The sequence below is a fragment of the Epinephelus lanceolatus genome, chromosome 1, assembly GCF_041903045.1.
Source record: "Epinephelus lanceolatus isolate andai-2023 chromosome 1, ASM4190304v1, whole genome shotgun sequence".
NCBI classification, from domain to species: domain Eukaryota; kingdom Metazoa; phylum Chordata; class Actinopteri; order Perciformes; family Serranidae; genus Epinephelus; species Epinephelus lanceolatus.
The window spans coordinates 19,984,583-20,007,096 of record NC_135734.1 but is presented as its reverse complement, the minus strand read 5'-3'; the positions used below and the strand labels follow the sequence as shown (position 1 = coordinate 20,007,096).

The following is a 22,514-nucleotide window of genomic DNA, read 5'->3' as shown; positions in this document are numbered from 1 at the left end:
TCTCTTTCAGGAAACCTCCTCCTACTCAGATCGAGGCTTCTGAGAAATGAGCTGCCAATGTAAGTCCTCTGTCTGACCTCAGCACTCAGCTGGTAATGTTGCTTTTAAATGAATTAAACCCACTGAAAGTTACAATTAAGTACACAAACACTCATGCACACACAGAGCCGTAGCCCTGGACCCCTAACCTTTAACTGCCTGCTCCTCACTAACCATCAGGGACAGGATTCACTGCTGACTCCATTTATTAGGAGCTAATTGCTATTCCCTGCAAACACACTGATGGGACATCAAAGGATGACTCACTGCAGGACAAGCTAGGGAAATTCAAATTTCAAACACAACCCTTCCTTCGATATGCTACAGAGTTGCCACTTCTGGTTTTTAGTTTGTCATCCCCAGCACAGGAAGGCTTAAGGCGCTATCAATAATGGATGAGGATGTGAGACTTTCCAGTGAGTTTCCAGAAGCATCTGTGCTTGCATTTAAAACCCGGCAGGACCGGCTCGATGTACACCTGGAAACTGGTGTTGTAGCTTCCAAGCAGTTCTCGAGACAGTGCAGTCGGTCAGTGCAAAGATAAGAAGCTGCAGCTTTTGGAGAATTGCTGCAGATAAGATGTGAGAGAAGAGTGCGGGAGTTTTAGAGAGCATCCTTCACATATTACCATCTTACATATTTGATATGGTGAGTGTGTTACCAAACCGTGTCCTATTTACACAGCCAGCAGACACAGAGCCACATTAGCATCATCAGAAGTTTGTGACAACCTGTGTCCAATATTCATACCACTGTACTGGTCTCCACCATCTCGAGGGAAATATCTGACTCTTTAGCAGCTAAAGGCTTCAATATCTTCACCCAGCCTGTTCTCATTCCCAGGGAATAGCACTGATATACCAATATAGCAGCTTGGTCAGTGGCTGTTGGCGTCAGATTCCAATGCACAAGGCACCCTTTAGTGTCCGTCTGAGTTGCACTGGGCTTTCAACAAACCCCAAGGTAAACCCATTCACAGCAATGATGTAGTTTAAAGAGAAAGTTCTATGAGGGAGGAAGAGGTGGTGGATGTGTCAAACAAACATAGGACTTTGACTAAGGAGACCAGTGTTTGTGTCTATTGTCAAATGCTAAATTAAAAAAAAAAAAAATTACGTTATGTAGTTATTGTCATGTGACATACAAATCATCATGGGAGACATCACGCGTCTACTCGTTAACTTGCTTAAGTTATATAACAAACATGCTTACTTTAACCGAAAACGTGGCCTTTTTCTGTAAACCTAACCAAGTAGATTTGTTCCCTAAACCTAAAAAGCTTTGGTGACAAAACCTACATTTTCTGTGAACATATAAGTTTATTTTGAAAAGACCCTGTGCATGCAACAAGCTGAAATTGAGACACTGTGCCTGAGCATCACAAAGCAATGCGAGAGGGGTACCTACAGCATCAAAAGTGAAGCGTAGGGCCGCTAACCAAGCTGCCATATTTGACAAATTGGAACTGAGAGTGTTTTGGTTCACCAGCTATTACATGCTGGGCATTTAGCATTCAGTGGGTTTATCAGAACTTTTTCGAGACTGAACCAAAACAGAAAAGTTATGGGCTGTAAAACCAAGGTAATGACTTGAAAGTAGCTATAACGTTCTTTTAAACTAAGAACAGTAATTATCTGTGAGTTTGTTACCATGAGCAGCCAAATTGATCCATTATTAATATAAATTATCGATTAGTACAGCTTTAAAGTTTGTTTTTAACAGATTAAAAAGATCTAGCAGTGCAGGGGGAATGTTGGTCTCCAATGCAAATCTACTTATTTCAAGTATTTTCAGTTAAAATTTTCAGACACTCATATCAAGATAATTCTTGTTTTATAGAAGAAACAAGCTGCAACATTTCGCCAGCACTGGCAGATTTTTTCACGGACTTCAAGAAAATAAGATTTATAGGACTCAGCGACAGACAGAAATGACTTGAGAGGATTGAGATTTTTAAACCTGGTCTTATGTAGTTGTGTAACGGTGTAATGATAATGAGAAAGTAGGGGAAACATGACTGTAGTATTTCACAGATCATTGAACATTGTGTCTCTAGGATTATGTTGTGTTTGTTGTGGAAGGAGTGAATGTTATTTTTGTCAGGGTCTTGCTACTGTAAATATCAGTGAGCACAAGTTGTACCACTCCCAGCCATAAACATGGGCATCCGCCTCTTGAAAGTGGCTTGGGTGGGCTTGTCTACCTCATTTTAATGGGTATGTAAAACGGTATACATGGTAGATTCAATTTCAGGATTATACCCACAAACATGAACACTTCTCACATGTGGCCACAGATTCGATTTCATGCCGCTGTCCCTCTTTCCGTCAGAAACCTACAGTATACACACAACATCCTATGTTTGTCGTTTCTTTCAAATATTTGCATGCACACCTCTTATATCACACGTACACACATGCACTCCAAGATATGCATTTGCATACAAATGTAGTTCTTGACATTCACACACACAGGCACATATACACCTTGGAAGATGCACACATATTGCCAGTTTTTCTGCAGAAACAGGGGTCCTGCCAGCCCTGTTGCTGTGGTGAAGAGATAACAGGAAGCTCCAATCACGAGACTCCTCTCAATCCTTCCCATAAGGCCCCCGATGGGAGTCTCCCCGGGGTGGGGGATGAGCGGGTGTAGCTGACATCACACTCACAATAGGCCATGCTAGAGGTGTTAGAATTGGATCTGGAGGTTGCATTTGACACCAGCTTTTGTACAGTAGCTGTGCACAAAAGGTGAACCGTGGCTTGATAACAAATTAATCGTGCAACTTTCTCCGCGGCGAATAAATTCCCGCTTTCCTTTTTAGGTCAAAGTGAGACACGTAGCATTTGCCAGGGGACATTCAGATCAATGATAGCTTCGGAGAGGAAAGACAAGAAGCATACGACCACAATGTTGAAACACTACGATCAAAGCTGAGTGCACCCAGTGAATGAGAATGTAGGGAGGAGAGCAGGGCTGCAGAGGACAGCTGTGATTGATGCTTTCCTCTCTCCTAGCTTTCTGCACACAAAGAGACTGTGGCAATTCCCCTGAATCACAGTGTACAACTTCTTTTGTCTCCTCACTCCTTCCCTCCTCTCTCGTCTCTTTACACACTTGCATTATAAAGTGCTCATTCTGTGCTATTAAAAAGCCTCTTCTGTGTGCAGACAGTGAGAGGCAGGCGTGGAAACACTTTTTGGTCCGACTAGGACAGCGTAGAAGTGCTCTTAATGTCCTTCACATGGAATTTAAACAGGGTATCCTGTCTAAAAAATACAGAATGACTTCATCCCATTTTCTGCTGCCTTTAATTTGCTGTACACAAGCATTTATATTTTTCTACCTTTTGTTATTCATGGTGCCTCAAAAGCAAAGATGAATCGCCAGTTTCCCCCTGAGATGAGATGCGCTGTTACCTTTGAAATCTGTGTATTTTCAGATGAGTCACCGCAGAGAAAAAATTTGTTAAATGGATATGTTCTGATATATCAGGATGAAACACACAGCCCACTCACACTGTGAATAGAACATGCAAAAAAGGGAAAAAAAGAAATTGTTAATCACTCCGTGTTACTATGTCAAGGTCAACATCCTCTCTGACTCAGAAGTTCTATCAGCAAAGATCCACATTACCTGCTTCAATGCGGTTAGGTAATGAGTCTCAGTGGTGATATTCAAACCTCAGTGGGAAGGAAACCTCATGAGAGCCAGTTGATTAAACAGACTCAAGGCCAAAACACACCGCTGCTGAATGGTATGTGTCATTATTGCCACTCCTGGTATTTTCAATGCGGCGGTGGCAAGGTGTTGGCCAGCATTTGTGGACATGCTGCCCCTCAACACTTAACGCTACAATCCTTTTTCCAGCCTCACCACGCCTCAAAAAACACATTTTTGCCCACATGTGTCTAAGAGTGGATGATGAGAGACAAGTTGTTGAAGACTGCTACTATCCAGATTGCAGGCGAACCAAGGATCTGGTCCCGGCCCCCCAGTGCGATTAAAGCCAGACCTACACTGTACTGTGTGGGCGGGAAGGACGAGGCTTACCTGAAAGGGGTGGGGTCTAGTGTGTGTTACCTCTGCACCTGTGTTTACATGCAATAACACCTAGCCACTTCCCTTGATCTCTTCCCTGACAGTTGTAGGAATAAGTCATCCTTACTCTGGAGAATCACCTCTGTAACATCGCAAACAACAGCTCAAAGTTTGAGTAAAGCCAATAAGGGATTCATTCTGCTAGTGGAACGATGCAGACCTAATAAAATGAAAACAGTAGAGTCAAAGCTATCCTTAGTGAAGCACGTTTAATGTGAAAGAAGAACAAAATGAAATAGAATTATGGTTTCTTCTCCTTTTCTCAAAAGCACTAGTCATCCGCACTAACCAGCACTTTGGGGTGCAACTACCGCAATTGCAGTAAACCAGGCTGTACGCTCACAAAGCTACTTGAAGACATTTACCCTGCCCTTTCGCAGCAGGGGCTCTGTACACCATTGCATCAACGCTACGCTCTCTTCTCCACTCTCTCTTTGCTCCCACTCAGTGTCCATGAACTTTTTCCAGCACTTTACTGGCTGTGGGCTAAAACCTGCCCTCAGCCATGAGCTTGTGGAATGAATATAAAAGGGGAATGAAAATGTCTTCTTAATGTCCTTCATCACTTATTCTATCTATCTATAAAGCCAGTGGCAAAAAAAGATATTGCCTGGCGAGTCATAGCTCTGGAGATGGGCTCATCACGTGAGAAATCAACTTTAATTAGTGGGTGTCCGCATGATTTTAGGCTTTTGCAGAGCTGGTACAATACAGATCTTTTAGTAAAAGTAGTATTAACTGTGTGTGGTCTTATGTTGACGCGCTGCAAATCAACGCTGCTTGTTGGCACTAGATGCGCCTCAAATTATGCACAGCGGCGTGTGTTTTTTCAGCTACGTAATGTAGTGTAGCAGCCTCTGATTTATAAATCACACATTGGAACACCACAACAGAACAATAGGGCTTTATTTCATTGTTTACAGCTTTTACATTAACAATTCTTTTGTTGTAAATTCAACTATTGTTGTAAAATCTCAGCCCTGGGGCAGTGTTTCAAGTTCATAATTGATGACAGGACTCGTGTTATTTGTACATATAACAATATTTGTACTCACATAATGGCCAGGTCGCTTTACAACCAACGGTTCTTTAACAATCAAGTGCCCTGCTTTGTTTTAACTGTTAACTCTTCTCAGTGACAGCTCACCGGCTCCGAACCATAGTTGGGAACATGCTGGCTTATTAACAATACATTAGCTTGGCTCATTATGAGCTGGTAACTAGCTTCTAGCGGTCCAGACCACTCTGCAGCAGGAAAGATGATGAGGCGTTCAGGTGCCATTCACCAACAAGGGCTTTATTGCAGTCTTCACCACAAAACAATAAACATGGCCTTCTCATGAGGTTTAACAGTAGCCCTGAGCTTATCTAGACACTGACTCCTACCGACTACCATCACTCTTTGCTGCCCCAAGAGAGCTGCTTCCCTCCACACACACCGAAGCACATCATGAAGTACACGTCACAGGTTACCCACAAGGCCAGCGCCCTTAAAGGGGAAAAAGGTTGATCCAGTATTACAATGCATTCCTGGGGAATATGTTCAAGGTTCCACCAGCACAAGGTTGTTTCATGTCAAATTATAGTCTGACTGTTGAAACTGAGAGGAGGATTTTTTTTTAGGTTCTACATGGCATCATAAATGATACTGAACCAAATAACACCAAAGTAGTTTAGTATTTGCTGCAGGACCAATGACTCTAGATTAGTGCACATAAACATGGTGCATGATGTGATTTTAGCCATTTAGCCTCCTCAGTGTGACTCTCAATTTAGTGTCGACCTCCATGTTGCAGAAATATTTTCTGCCCGCATATACTTGTTGTAAAGTATGTCACACATGGAAGTCACGTGTACAGTAATACATCCATGTGACTTTGAGCAACAGCTATATGGTCTGAGGGCTGCGGCTCACATCTCCTAAATGTCAGTGCTCTATGTGATATAAAACCATATATATGTACCATCCCTGCCTGTCCTGCTGGCTTTATGACCGTTGTCATGACAACGGCTCATCCTTGTGCTGTTGATAGGTTGACAGACGGCCATTAGGGTATTATTGTGACGTCATGTGGGGATTGTGAGGCATGAGTGCAAGGTTGACCCACTTGGCATCCAGAGGGGACCCCTGTCCACACTCCCACCCCCCCCCACCCCCCACCCCCCATCCCCCACCCCCGTCACCCGATCACCCTTCACATCTCAACAGGAAGTGCCTTTTCACCTTTTCCTTTCACAGCAGGACGTATATTGCGCCGCTGCTGCTTCCTCTGTTGGTGTGGGAGTTGGGGTCAAGGTTGCGTGGATGTGCCAGAATGAACCATGGCTATTGTGTGTCAGGCCAAGGGCATTTCGAAGTGAGTGAGGTTTAAGGCTTATCCCGGTGGGATTTATAGCTGTGCTGTGGTTGTTCATAACAGGCTGTGGGTGACTGCTCATAGCTCAAACACATGCAATGCAGCAACTTGCAGACAGCACAAGACGTCACTGAGCTGTAGCTTAGGAATGAGATTTGGGAGCTTTCATTAAAGCTTTAGGTCTTACAAAAGTCTAGTCAAGATAAAAAAAAAACATCAAACCTCTTATAACCCCTTCATTTAACTTCGTCTTGTACCCTGAAAGTCAACCTCAGTTTTGGTTGTGCAAGAACATGAAAGACTGAATTCTGCTCTGAACTTCAAATATTAATACTCATTGATGTTATCTATGTTGTTTCCCTTAACATATAATTAAAGAGAGACGGCTCTAATTTGGTGTGATAGTTTGATATCAAAGAACAGCTGAGGTTTATGGTTAAAGTTTTGCAGCATGTGGTGCCGTCAGTGTAATAGATAATGTCAGGATCTTTTAGCCTTTGAAGTGAATCCTTACTCTGTGTGTGTGTGTGTGCGTGTGTGTGTGTGTGTGTGTGTGTGTGTGTGTGTGTGAGTGTTTGAATGGTGTCTGTGCATTCATAAAATTATGCCAGTGTCTGTGTGTGCATGCATATGTGCACATCTCTGTCTCTTTGCATTAGTCCTTGTGATTTGCCCTGAGTCTAGAGATAGAGGCCACAGCTGCAGCCCACAACCCTCTTCCTCCCGCTGCGCCTCACTGTGTGCAGGACTCAGCAAGAGACACCCATCCCTGTGTCATTCCAAAATATAAAAATATACTCTCGAATAAAGTAGCATCAGGCCATGTCTGGTCACCATGTCTCTAGCCTGAAATTGGGTTCAGATTGGTTGTATTATGAGGTTAGCGTTGGATCCTCTCCGATGTGGTCCTAGTTCAACGAGTTAACCCACTGCTCTTGGCTCCCATAGATTAAATACTTCAAGTACCCTATAATGAAAAATACAGTTTCCCAGTTTTAATCATGTGCCTTTGTGTTAGTTCATCATTTGCTCTTGTTATATGCCAAATTTATGTCAAAAAATCAGTATCAGAGTATTTTCACTTCAAAATCCCTGTCGGTTTTAAATGTCTGATGACTCATCCTGCACTCATGGGCATTTACAAAAGTTTATCCAATCAAATGAGACTTTGAGCGACTAGCTATAGCCACACTGCCATATAAAACAGCACTCTTCGGTTTGTGGGTTGTAGTTGTGAACAGAGTAATAATAATGATAATGATAAACTTAATTTATATAGCACCTTTCATACATGAAATGCAGCACAAAAAGCTTCACATGAAAATAGACAAACAAGGTAATTCAATATAAAAGGGCATTTAATGATGGTTTAAAACAAGAATTAACAGATTCAGTAATTGACTTTTCGCTAAGCTCCGCCCCTTTGAGATGGTCCATCAAGCTGTCGGAGTAGGCATGGAGCCTACACAGTAACTTACTGCACTCCCTGAAGAAATATTATCATATTTTTGGAAAAATGAAATAGTGTTTCCAGAGAGAAGCAGACAGAGGGCTCTACAAAATGCACTTTAAGGATGTATCATTAATACATGACGTGCTCCAGGCACAAAATGTAGCTCCAAATCCACCAAACCAGCCTGAAAATGAAGGAAATCTGAAATGATTGCATCAGAGTCAATGGAGCACAGCTGTGTTATCAGACCCATGTCTGAGCCGGCCCGATGCTGCGTTATGATTGGCCAGTCTGTGTCTGGGGGCGGGACTTAGCAAGGGGTCAACTGTCACTTAAAAGTGGTGGTGATTTGAAACCCTGTTAATCAAAATCTCCTAAACTATTTTCTCTTGTGTCACCTGTTAGGCCTCTGATGTCAGAGCCTTTAATTCCCAACGGGTGCAGACTCACCTACAGATATTGATTATCTGAAAGCATCTTTCAGCTAACCCCAAAATGTATTCTCAAGAGTTATGTCTGTGCCGGTTACAGCACAGAGCTGCCCCAGAATCTACCACCCAGTTGTGGCACTGTGTGGATCAAGTAACATGGACAGAAATGGGAAGAGCTGTGTGTTTGAATATCAGTGCAAAACCTTTGTTTTTATTTCCAAAACAATGTGGCAAAGGTCTAATTCATTCATCTCTCCTTCATCTTCCTCCTAATCTAACACCGAGGGAGATGTGTGTGGAGCCGACAGTCTGCTCAGCAGCTCTCTGTACGGTGCTAAACTGTGAGCCTTGTAGTATTTAAAGGTAAAAGACAAAACCCTCCTTTTGTGCAAAAATGCGTTTCAAAGTTCAGCTGAAGCTAATATAAGGTTTCAACAGTCTGAACTTGCCAAGTCAAGTGGGTATCTTCAAAAGTTTTTATAGTACAATATTCCCTTTTCGTGTCACTATCTATTCTCCAGCTCAGCAAGACAACACTGCATGTGAAGGAACACAAAGAGGGAATTTTGTTCTGAAAAGACAGTGACTTTAAGATACCCACTTGATTTGAGTATCTTAGACTGCTGAAGCCTCTTATTAGCTTCGACTGAACTTTAAAATGTATTTGTGCTGGATTTTGTCCCCCGTCTCTTACACTGGAGTCACGCTATAAAGGGATCATTTTATGGCCAGCATGAAAAGGGGAAATTATTCCAATGAAAAATGACTCCTTCAGCATACATATGGGCATGTGATTATTTTTATGAAGACAGACTTGAAAATATGTAAATCTATACTTTAAAGTTGTACTGCTTTTGATATTATTCTGACTGTTGACAAGCTCTTTGAAAATGTAGTTACTGGACAGCCATGAATGATTAAGAAAGATGGTAGTTGTTCAAAAGCAGTGTATATTCAAGTCCTTTTAAATCACTGGTGTAAAAGTCATTTCAGTTCATAGGCCAATCATAATCTAATTTGATCTCAAGTGGGTCGGGCCAGTAAAACCATTGCATAAAAAAACCTCCAAATGTCTCCCTTTCTTTTAGTGTGAAGACGTACAAGTACACATCCCACATTGCCACATTTCCACATTCAGTCAGTCTACTCACTGTCATTACACATGCATTTTTACACACTCCTGTGTAGTTATCCTAGCATGTAGCTACTTACAGATTCGTCATATTAGTAGTCGACGAATGAGTTTACATATCACCTTGGGTTCGTCCTTCACCTTCTCAAAATGATCCCACACTTTGGATTTCCTGCCCCACATGTTATTAACTAGCCTGTGTGACAACCACAGGTACCAGCCCTGGAAAGTAACGTGACTCCTCTCTGACCGCAGTTTGGCCACTTCCTGTGTCTGTCCTTTCAAATTAAATTAGGTTTTGATTTATTTTGACAAGGCACAGCTCCTAATAGAGTTTCACATTTGTTTGGTTTTGAAATCTTCAATCTTCAATGAAATCTTGCCGACTATTGACCTTTCTGGTCGACTAATGTTTGGTCGACTATCAGGGGGCAGCCCTAGTTTGAAGACAGAAGTCTGATGCGCATTATTTTCTACTGGAGCTGCTGATTGACAATGTTTTGCACAATCTTCAGTATTAGATAAAGAGAACTATATTGTGTTTATGGTGTAAAAAAGCCACTGAAGCAGCTTTTTACACAGACAGCTACTCACTTTTTAACTTGCTCATGAAATCTGACATCTCTCAGCCTTCACTAGTTCATTATTATTAGGTGTTGAGAGTTATCCAGTGGACCTGATTGGACCCTTTGGTTGGCTAGTTCTGGCCCGCAAGCCATGTATTTGACTCCCCTGGGCTAAATGGTTTGCTTGGTGATTTACACACAGTTGCCTTCACACCTGCAGGTAGACTGTCCCAACAGATCCACAAAGGGACATTAACAAGGTCAAAGTGGTGGGAGTGGGTGATACATGTTGGAATGTGGCCTGTGATAATGGCTGCCACACAGATTAGAGGTGAAGGTCAAAAGAATAAGCTATGTTTTATATCATCATATGGCATAAGTATTAAATGTTTTCACTTTCTCTTGTTTTATTTTCATAGCTTTGGTTTATACAGATTCATTGTTTTGGGTTGAGTTGTAGTCAGACATTGATCCCTGGAACCCAAACTATGGTGCAAACACTTGGAAAGTGCGTCAGTGTTTGTTTACTATGTGGATTATAAAATAATTGAGATATAACTCAACATTGAATTAACACATTTTAAAAGGTAATTATTTCCCACTGCCAGCAAATCAAGAGCAAGTGAGATTTAAGTGCTTTCATTTGTTTATTTCAACACTTGAATTCAAAGCTGACGCACAGATTGGGCTGTTTGATCCTTGAGCCCTCACAACCAATTAATACCTGTTGAATTGTGTCTGAAATATTGGATATGTATCTGAGCATGTCACTGATGTGTAGATATGATGTTGAGAATCAGCTGGGTGTTTGGCATTTGTGTATTTACAGACCTGAGCCATATAAAAATGTGACATTTTATTGACCTCTTGTCTCCTCACTGTCTCCCCTCCAGGCAGATTAGAGGTCAGGAACAGTGACAGAATAGCAACTATGAAACTGTGCCTACAGTTCAGTGCTTTGGCATCACTTCAGAGACAAAAGATGCTCTTCAGTACGCAGCCTTGAAGTCTCTAAACACTGCTAACATCAAGACTCCGAATTCATAAATACTCTGTGCAGTGTAACAGCGGGGAAGAGCTGATTTCTTCAATGTAAAACACTCTGGAGATCTCCAGGTGACACGTTCAGCTGCTAAATGTATTCCCTGCTTTTTCATACAAGGCTTTCCTCATCTGGAAAAAAAACAAAAACGGTAACAACATCACCCCACACCTGTTTTAATGCACTAACTTCACACACAAATAGTTTTGAGGACATGGAAAGTTCCATCGCCACCATAAGCAGAGAAGTGGTGCCACTGTCTTTCACTGACTTCCTTTCTGGCTCACAGTCTTCAGAGATGGGCTAAAATGAGTGGGTCATCTATCACAACAGAGGGGAGAGTGGTAAATTTATAGCCGTGAAAATAGGCCAGAGCGCAGCACTGATGGAATAGATAGAGTGTAATTAGGACAAGGTTAGCCTGCCGCACACGCACGCACACATGCGCACACATGCGCACACATACGCACTATTAATTATTTATTATGTGACACACATACATGCGAGCGAGTGTTTGTGTGTCTCTGCTTGCAAACACTCAGAGGCATTCAGTGACTGACAAATTATTCAATTAGCTCTCACTTGAACAGGGCCTCATAACTTAAACCAAGGCAAAAAATATTCAAATCTTTCAAGCAGTCATGGGCAATTATTATATTGCACACGCATATGCCTCACATATTCACACTAATTTACACCTTCACACCTTTTCCTGGGATAAACAAATGCATCCAACACTCTGCTATCTGACACACATCTCCTCCAGTATCAACTGATTATATCTCATCAGCTAAAATCATAGCTTGTTTTCTTCATATACGTGAAAAACTGTCGCGACATTAACCTCTTTGGCTCTCCTTCCTCCGTGCTGTGTGTCTCCCTATTTGATGATTTTTGTCTCTCATCTTCCTCTGTGTCATTATATTCCTTCACCTTCTCCCCAGTGCACAGTTTACAACACATTTACTCATTTTCACACCTCCTCAGTCCCTTCAGATTGCTTTCATTTTCACTGCCGTCGAAACCCACACCTTTCTCCCCACAGCTTTTCCCCCACTTCCTGCTGTCCCTTCCTCCTCACCAGCAGCCTGTACGCATTCCCCTCCCCTTGTTACATGTGACACACACTGCCTTCAGGCACACACACTCACACACACACACACACACACACAGAGCTGCCCCCTGTCTTCCAGGGCAGTGCTGTAAGCCTACAGAGCAGATGGGCTCAGCGCTGACTGACTGAGCTGTGCTCTGACAAACTGCCTCTCTGTACAGCGTTTGCTCAGATGAGGGGATGATGTCCTTTGCACGGTTTCTAATCTAAATCTGGCCGCCCACAGACTTGCCAATCTAGAAACTGGCAACCGGTTTTCAAACCGGTTGAAAAATCTGGAAACTCAAGGGCTACAACACAGACAACCCAGTGACGTTTTGATACAGTATGTAGCGGTCAGTTTTACTGCTTCCAGGATGGCAAAGCCTGGGTCTGTGAATGAAAATATTGGGTATGAAAATTGTCACCTTGACCCAGAGTGAAGAGTCAATTTGTTCTTGGAACTAATTCAGGGAAATACTTGAGGAAATATTGTTGGAATTAAATGGGTAAAATATTCATGTAGTGCTTTTTCATTGTTAATAATTGGACATTTACAGAAGGTGAATCGAGGGAAGTCTGACAGAGTAAAGACTGACAGGTAGTCCCTAGGATGATATTAAACATACAGGCCCCCATTAAGGTTCAAAAAGTTTGGGTTTTTGAAGATCAAAAATTGATCTATATTTTATTTTGTGCTGCTGTTGAACTTTTTTATTGCATTCAGCCATTTTTATCCCAAAACATTCATCCCTCTGTACCAGTGCTGCAGTATTTTTAATGAATTAGCAGTGGTGGAAAGTTGCTACTTTACTCTTGTGCTAAGTAGGCAATTATACTCCACATTTCAGAGGGAAATATACTCTTCGCTTCACTACATTTATTTGACAGCTGCAGTAACTAGTTACTTTTCCGATGAAGACTTTACATATTTTCGGCCAGAATTTTACCCTGTTAACTTTCCTCATTGCTGTTCAAGAGCCAAACTGTATATGTAATGTACTGTACCAAAATGACAACAAGTTTTTGTAGTAGAACTTTAGTTTTTCATCTGTCTTATCCCATTGATCCGGATCCCGTAGACTTATCTTAAGAGCTGCCCATCTCCTACATTTGGAACCACTGGTGAAAAATACCTGACTACGGTATATATACTACAGTATATATAAAGTGGGTAAAACTAGTGCCCCTACCTTATACTTTAATGCATCAGTATGTGATAATCACTAATAAAAGACAGGCACCATTTTTTGCTTGAACAAGTGCTTTTACTTTTATATTCTAAGTACATTTTGCTGGTTATACTTTTACTTATAGGGGATTTTAAATTAGGGATTTTTACTTGTAATGGAGTATTTTTACATTTATGCAAAGCATTTTTTACATTAAAGGTAAACTTCAACCACAAAACTATCATTTGTTTATCAGTTACTCAACCCACGTTACACTGAATTCACAAAGAAAACTTTTTCTCACATGCCTCCACGGTGAGGGAAGAATCCAAAAACAGAAAAATTCTTGATGAACTTGAGGAAAAGGGGGCCGCGTTTAACAACAGCAAAACTATGTCAAAATATCTGTTTACAAACTCACAAATTACTTGTGCAGTATAATCCAAGTCTAATTTATTCAGTTGTATGCTCACGCATTTTTGGCTAAAACCTTACTATTAAAACGAATGCATTTGAGTACTACATCTGGGCAGATGCATGTGTTTGAACTTTGCTTGTGTAGTCCATTGAGCAGAGTTCAGAGCACATGCTAGCCTCGCTGCGCTACTTACCCTGCATGGGACTGTTTATGTGTAGGTGTCTTAAATGGTAAGGTTTTAGGTGAAATGCATGTGTTAGGGAAGTGCTGTGCATACAACTGGATAAATGAGACTTGGATCATACTGCATGACTTGTGTTAGAGTTTGCTGTTGTTTAATGTAGATCCTTTTTACTCCGACTCAGGAATTCAAGGTAACACACAGATAGTAATTAATATACAAATGACCCTTTTGTGGGTGACATATCCTTTAAGCAAAAAAAGTCAGGGCTGAAACATGCTGTAACTCCTTGATTTATGAGCATCATCAGAAAAGACACTGATTGCTTCAGAGTCAATGTAGTTTTAGGTGGACTTGGACTTCTTTGCTGTTACTCATTATTTAAACATTACTCAACATCATCCACACAGACTTTTCCATCACATCTCCAGTGCTGTCTGACAGATTCTGTGACTGACAAATAATTCTGTAAAACTCTGACTTGAAGAAGTAAATCTCCACAACATCCCCACATGCTGCATGAACACATCAGAGAGTGATGGAACTTGACAGAAACACAGTCCAGCTTGCATTGAGTGTGATCGCCCTCTTCTGGTCAGCGGTGTGAACTGCCTGTGGCTCTGAGGTTGCTGCGGCTGAGAGAATGAGTAAGGTCATGAATTGGACACGGTGCCAAACGCCCCTTTTCCCACTGGAGGAGCAGATGGCAGCTCCCCAGTGCACAAGGCAGGGAGATGCTACCACCAGACGCTCTAAGCAGGGTGTAAAAACACACACAAACACAGACACATTAACGTTCATGTGTGTACTGTTCTCTATGAGCACTGTACACAGAGTGAGACACACACACTTGTCTGTCCAGCACCGTGTAATGACTGCAGAAGCTTGACCTGAATTATTTCTTCTCTGAGGGTCAGCGTGTCTCTTGACCTCTGTTATTATACTCTGCAGTGATACTGTGGCAGGTTTGTGTCAGAACTACTGACATCAGTGGTTGTATATGATGCATAATTATTAGCTGCAAGGCTTGATTGTCACACTATGTTTGCCCTGCTTGATAAAAACTATGTTACCTGCAACACCTTCCAGGCATTTTTAGCCCTGTCTACACGTATACAGATATTTTTGTAAATGGATATTTTTCCCCTCCATTTTAAAAAATTATTCTGTCCACATGATCTAATTTTACAAAATGTCTCTGTCCACACCATAACCCAAAAAACGTGATTCGTTGGATATGGGAAAGTTTTCCTTCCACTTCTCATTGACAGCAATCTCACTCTGGAAAATGTGCCACCATCTGCTGGTTCAACCAGGTCTGATCTAAAACTGTTGTTTCTGGTGGACTTGAAGCTGTGGGTGCTGAGGTGGAGAAAAAACACTGGGTGCAGCAGTACCAAGTTTAAGTGTGCTTTCAGACCTGGAGTCTTGTTTCGGTCTGAATCAGGGACTAATTTTGATACAAAGTTGATAATTGCCGAGAGTTGGTTCATGTTCTCACGGCAGCATTTACGAGCGGACCAGATCAAATTCCTTGCAAAATGTGAGAAAGCTGCTCTGCAGTGGGGAAAGATCCAGGAAGTAAAACGTTGAAGAAGAGTACACTTGCAAGATAAATGTGACACTTTCTAATGTCACAATGGAGGGACAACTACGCAGGTTGATTTTAGTGCTGCTCATCATGGACAATATTGCTGTCATTGTTCATTTTAGACAAACCATACAGTTTGAAAACGAGGCGCGGCTCCCACTAGAAAACAATGTTTTGATGCATTGGATGTGCTGAATGTGCATATTAAGGCAGTACAGGAGGAGGTGCACATTAATAATCCTCCAGGACTGTAACATGCTCATGTTTAACCCAAACAATGTGTCATGTGACTGCAGTTGGTTCAGATCAAGGTCGGAACACGTTCTCACCACAGACAAACTGCACCAGAGTTCGTTCGTAGCTGGACCGAGACCACCTCTTCAAGAAGGTCTCGGTCCAGTTGTTTTGGTGCGATTGCTGTGTTCACACCTGCCCAAACGAACCGCACTGAGGGGGCAAATGAACTAAAGTTCGATTGAACCAAACCAAACAGGGCAGGTGTGAAAGTACCTTGGGTTTTAAAGGGCCAGTGTGTAATATTTGGCATGGTTTATTGTTAATCTGAATCTGAATCTGAATATTCTACCCATTAATATGTTTATACAAGTGTATAATCGCTATAAAATAAAATTTGTTTGGTTTTCGTAGCCTTATAATTATACTTTTATATATATATATATATCAAGGGCCTCGCTTTAGAGAGGTCGCCATCTTGCGCCGTCATGTATGTACGGCAGACCTAGCGGACAATCCAGCCAGCCAGAGAACGCGTTGCGTGTATAAATAAACCAACGAAGACAGCGAAAGGAAGGAAGAAGGAGGAGGAAACAGCAGAGTGTTAGTAGTTCGTCGATAGAGAGTAGTGAAAAGTTTTTTAGTTATAAAGTTTGCGAATTGACCACACTTACCACGCAACAGGAGAGAATGAACCCGAACCGTCATCTGCGAGGAAAAGAAGACGCAACTTCACTCCTTGTGATGCATGTGTGTATGAAGTGTGTGTGTTACGCTAGAAGAGTCAGAGTTTGGGACGGAGTCTTTTACCCCCTGGAGTGTTACTGGAGTTTTTGGAGTGCTCAAATAAACGGGCCTTTTTCCTGAACGCTCCTCTGGTCTCCTGCTCGTGAGGGATTCAATATCGTAACATGGTTTAGATTTCTAAATAAATATTCACCTCGTCGCTAGATAGACCTACTCCTGAAAAACTTGTGCACAAGGCTTTTTGTCCCTACGAGGCCACCGTCATTTACCCGACGGGAGGGGTGAGCGAGTGAGCCCTGCAATCTAGAATATGACCACTGATGTCACTGTTTTCAACCCATTTTACACACTGGCCCTTTAAGTAATAATTAGACCGAGGAGGTTGCTGTTTCTAGCGTCTGCGCATTACACAAAGCAAAAATAGGCATGCGTAAATTGAGGAGATGACATCATCTTTCTCAAACCCTTCATTTTACGCGCAGAAAAACAATTACTGGAATTTTGAAATATCAGCATCGCAGAAGAATTTTTTTTTTTTTTAAAAATCTTTTTTAGTAACCTAAAACTCTGTTAGTGTGTGGACGAGAGGTCAAAACGAGAAGAGAAAAACATAAGTTTGTAAAAAATATCTGTACATGTGTAGAAGGGGCCTAAGTCATCACATTATCCTATATTTTTATGGAGAGGGAAATATTTGAATCTAAACTTTTTGAAAAAGCAGCTGTCTGTCTGCCCAGTATTGAACCTTGCAATTTTTCCATTATTTGACAGAGTGACCACAGCTTAGGCTGTGTATGAATATGATACTGTTACAATAAAGCACCATATAAGTCTGCTTCTATAACACACACTGTCTGTGAAAATATGAGCACCCTACATTTTAATATTGTTCGTTAAATATCCAACAATGTCCTGGAGTTTCATTATAGTTAGACTTAGAAAAAATAAGTCTTCATACTGTATGAATAACTTCATTAATGTTTTAACAGGATTTGAGGGCACATTTGGGCACTATGACAAAATCACTGAGTATGCCTTTAAGGGCTTATGAATCAGCATTTTAATTAGCTCATAATCAGTGCGTCATTAAAGCCAGCGCGCTGAAATGGTCAACCACTTAATGATATAGAAAATGACAATTACAGGGCAAGTCTACAGTATGTTTTCTGCCCCATATAACTGTAATAAGAGTGACTGAGATCAGAACAAAGTCACACATATTTCTCTTTCTTCCTTATTTGTGTTTTCTCACAGTTTCTGAGCTTTAACCAAAAATAGCTGACATTTTGTAACTGTGCTAAAGTGTTCAAAACTTTTGACTGGCAGTTTACAGTTTACAATCCCGCCTTCATTAATAATGCGACTATCGCTGTCATTTTGAGGCGTGCTGGTTGACACATTGAGGAGGGTATGCTAAGCTCAGCTGAGTGGCGTGTCACGACGGGATATGAGGCAGTTAGCTAATGTGGTGTAAAAGGATTTAGAGGATTTGACCCTATCAGCAGAGATGGCACTCAGAGAGGCTCTGTTAATGACACTAAATGAGTCTGTGCCTGCAGCATGCTAATAATGAAAGCCAGGCTTATAATTTATGAGGAGATTTTTTTTTCTGCAAATAGCTAATTGCTAGAAGTGTGTTGAAGTAATGTGTGTGTGTGTGTGTGTGTGTGTGTGTGTGTGTGTGTGTGTGTGTGTGTGCGCACGCGCACAAGGTAAGGTAACACACAATACATTTCAGTGCCCTCTCACAATCAACTCTCACTGTGTTGTGAATTAAGGTGTAATCATGAGCCGCTTCTCAACATACCATCACTTATTGTCTTTCTGTCTGTCAGTACACTGAAACGTGCAATTATCTCATTTCCTGCAGGTTTCTAGCTCTACGAAGGTGAGCACTGAGATTTAAAGCAAACATCCTTGCTTGTGACATGTTTACAAATCAGTGTATTTTGTAGATTCAAATGTCCCTCTCACAGGAGTACAAAGCAGACTTCTTTTAGTTTTACTGGTTTCAAATTTGATTTTAAACTTTTAGAAAACCATCAACTGCAAGGCTGACAGTTAAAATAACTTGCTTCCAAAGGGAAAACAATTGCATTCCCCTCATTAGTAGTTTCCCTTGTTTTGTAGCTTCTCTCTCTGGTATTTTTGCAGTAGGTGCACATGCAGTAAGAGTACCGGGCCAGAATCAAAGTGGTGGTTAGATGGCTAGCTGATTAGGCTGACAGCCCACAGGGCACACCAGTACAAGTCTGCAGTTGTGCAAAGCAGCTGTAAATGTATACATTTAAAGCATAGTTGGCCTGCCTAGCTGAGTTCCTGTAGATAAATTAAGAATAAATGTACCGTGCTGAGGATGAGATTGAGTTTTTAACCACTCTATTAGTTTTCTTCACATCTGCCGGAACTCTGCAGGGACTCTAATGTCAAGATACGTCATTTGTCTTTTTTTTCTGTCCAATCTAAATCTAATATCCTGCATGCTAACATTCACTACGACTACTATTTATCAATCCTGGAGAGGAATTTGCAAGAAAAGTGATACAACTATGTTAGAAATCCAACAAATTGTGTATAAGACGTTTGAGGGCTGATTTAAATGTGCCATTCAGCTGCAGCTTCCAAGGTTAACACTAAATGACAAATGGATTCAGTAAACATTTGTGATTGCTAAGACAAGCAATAAAGGACACAAAATTCTTCCTGGTGAGGAAACATTCAATTTTAGGATTTCACCCAAAGCAGATGTAATCTTTTAAACTGCATTCATTTAACAACACCAGCAGAGATAAGGAAGCAGCCTGCACATTGTTGAGTTTTGAATAGACTTTAAAAAATGGTATCTGCCTTGGCAGGCAGGGCTCCTTCAGGTATGATAAAAAGAAATCACACACTTTACAGATAGTCGCTATACTTCATTTATTCATACGTTCCTCAAAAACCAGAGTGCAGAACAAGGAAAGGTATTCTTTTGGCTTGAAATGTAAGTGTGATAGAGAGCAGACCAGCTCACACTGATTGAATGGCAACACTCTGGCATTCTTTTACACATTTCCTGTTGCTGATTATTCCACACCGGATAAGGAGCCACTCATGAATATACCTGTCAATGCCTAAACACCATAAAGGTCTCTATCACCTTCTCTTTCATCATCTATCATTTTCCATGCATAAAGTACCATCATCGCTGCCTTGCCAGGCAGGGCCTTGGCACAGCTTGACTAGTAGGACAAGGAGGTGTAGCTGCCAACTCTTGCAACCCGCCCACCCCCCCACTGGTCAAATCCTCTTTACTGGTTTCACTATGAGTCTGCCCGCCATCCTTGGCTCGCCATGCAAACACAGGACAGGAGCTCGACAACGAGTGCCAGGGAAACCCACTGGAGGTGGGAAGAGGAGAGAGACGGAAGAGTGGAGGAAGAGAGAGAAGGAGAAACAGATGGAATAATGGGCAGAGAAAGAGTGCTACAAGCTGATAGAGATGGTTCTCCCTGAGATTTAGTAGGATATGTTGAGAGGCAGCAGCAGGTGTATTCTTTAGACTTTTTAAAGTGTTTTTTTGTTCGTTTTTTTTAAGATTCAGTATCAAATGCTACACCAACACAAAGTTTAATCTGTTGATTGGTGCACATGAATGGAAATGTTTGTGCTGTGTGAATTAATGTTCTTCTAATCTTCTTTTTCAAAATGAGATTAGACTGAAAAGAGGAGATATTTGTTTACTGACTGCTGGCATGTACCGCAGCCCCACATAGCTGTGGAGGTGTATGGAGTTACAAATGACTGCCAGCAATTGTTTTTCTTCCCGTAATGTATGCCCTGGCCCACTGGCTACAGCTCCTCATTGTTCCACACGTTGTTTTTCCATCCACTTCCAGCATTTCAACACAGATGTTCGCTGTGGGAGGCAATGGAAAGCTGGCTCATTCGCTGCGCAGTATTTCCCTCACAGCCCTACAGCTAGCCTGTTTGTAGCCTGGTTTGGCACATAAGTAGGCGTGTTTGTGTGGCTGAGCTGATAGGCGCCTTTGAGTTTGAATGTGTATGTCTGTGTTTGTGTGATTTGTATAGTACTGTATTAGCCAGTTTTGTGTCTTTCTGTCTTGTTTGTCTCTGTTATCTAGGAATCACCTCCAAGGTCAGCAGTCATCTCTTCTTGGCCTGGGGGTCTTCTAGAGGGTTGGACCTCCTCGCCACCATGAAAGGGTTGGGGACCAATCGTAACAGACACCTGTCTGACTCCTGCGAGCCTTCCCCCGGCCATGCAGAGGCCCTCTACTCTCAGAAGACCAGCACTCTCCCACGCAGCCCTTACCTGCTGAGTCCCACAATGGACCACTATGGCACCATGGACCCTCACCTCTATCCTTCATCCAACCCAGGCTCCCTTCCACCAGAGTGCATGCTGCCCCTCAACAACCAGCTGTCCAACAGCAGCACCTTCCCCAGGATTAACTACAACTCCTATGACCAGTCTGACTTCTCCCCACCTGGAGACAGCATCGGCGGAATAAGCACAGGGACCATGGGCACGTCTGTGTCCATGGGCATGGGAACAGGTATGGGCATGGCAGGACTGAGTGCACGAACACCTATGATTACAAGCGGCTCAGCAACTATATCACATCATATGACCAAGAACCAAGCACCATCCAGTCTGCTGGAGTTTGATAAGCAGCTGCCTGGAGGCCGTGACGGATTCAGCACGTTGCAGTTTCATCGAACGTCCGCTGCTGTTGCCGCCAAGCAACGCACAGACAGTCCTGGACGCATCAGATACATGCTGCACTCGGTGCAAAAGCTCTTTGCTAAGTCCCAGTCACTGGAGAGCCACAACATGAAAGGTGTCAATGGACGCTCCACTGGCAGTGGCGGAGGCTCATCTAGCACTGAAGACGGAGGGAAGCAGAATCGTAGATCCAAAAGTAAAGATCGGGGTACAAAATCAGAGGCGACTGCAAAGCGACGGCCACGTTCCAACATGTCAGGTTATTGGAGCTCAGACGATTTGGACAGCAGCGATCTGAGCAGCTACCACAACACCATGGCCATGATGACTCTGGGGCGTCCAACTGGCCATGACAGCCAGGGGGGGCAGAGCAGATACATCCACAGTGGCTACAACACTATCAGCTCCTCCAAAAGCAGCCATGACATGAAGTATCAGACACTAGGGCCTGGGAGTGGAGGTGGTGGATTAGGTGGAGCGGGAAGAATGGTAGTTAATGATAGTGAGTATATGAAAGGAGGGTCCTGGTCCACACTGACCATGGGCCAGCCGAGACAGGTGATCCAGAAGGGCTCAGCTACTCTGGACAGGTCCATGCTCAAGTCTAAATCCTGCCAACCTGAACTAACCTGCAACTACCTGCAAGTTGGACGAAGGGTGAGTATGCCTGATGTGAATGTAGTTCTGTATAAAAGTTTGATTTGTTTGATTTATTTTTACAGACACATTTTCCATGTATATAAAATATCAAAGTGTCTTTGAGCTATGACTGTGATAAAGAAGTGACACTGATTGCTAAGTAACTAAAACACATTTTACCCGCTGTCTGTAGGGTGATTGGAGTAGCACATTAGGCCGCAGCGGGGGTGCCAATGAAATCCCATGTCGGCGGATGCGCAGTGGTAGCTACGTGAAGGCCATGGGAGACATGGAAGACAGTGACGACTCAGAGGGAAGCCCCAAACCCTCGCCAAAAACTGCCGCTCGTCGGCAGAGCTACCTCAGGGCTACGCAGCAGTCTCTGAGCGACCAGCTACCCCCTCGCAAGTAAGACAACAGACTGAGACCCAGAGCTGTGCTTTGTTATGCAGTACATGTTAGAATTTAAGAGCAAGGGATACGACCTGATGTTTAGGGTTCAAGACTTTTATTTTCAGCCATGATTAGCTGAGAAAAACACAAATGTTTTATTTTTTAATGTATAACTTGAAGCTACAGTTGATGA

At 42.4% G+C, this 22,514-nt stretch overlaps 1 protein-coding gene across 5 annotated transcripts in view; it reads left to right on the top strand.

Moving 5' to 3' along the window:
• Positions 1-22,514, top strand: part of dlgap4b (discs, large (Drosophila) homolog-associated protein 4b) — a 162,443-nt gene that overhangs the window by 107,835 nt on the left and 32,094 nt on the right. For 4 of the 5 annotated variants that reach the window (XM_078167108.1, XM_033626851.2, XM_033626854.2 and 1 more), the window contains exons 3-5: positions 11-59; positions 20,685-21,946; positions 22,122-22,336. In XM_078167108.1, coding sequence (XP_078023234.1) covers positions 20,759-21,946; positions 22,122-22,336 — 1,403 coding nt within the window. In that variant the 5' untranslated portion in view covers positions 11-59; positions 20,685-20,758. The remainder of the gene's footprint in view (positions 1-10; positions 60-20,684; positions 21,947-22,121; positions 22,337-22,514) is intronic. The other variant, XM_078167101.1, reaches the window with a different exon arrangement.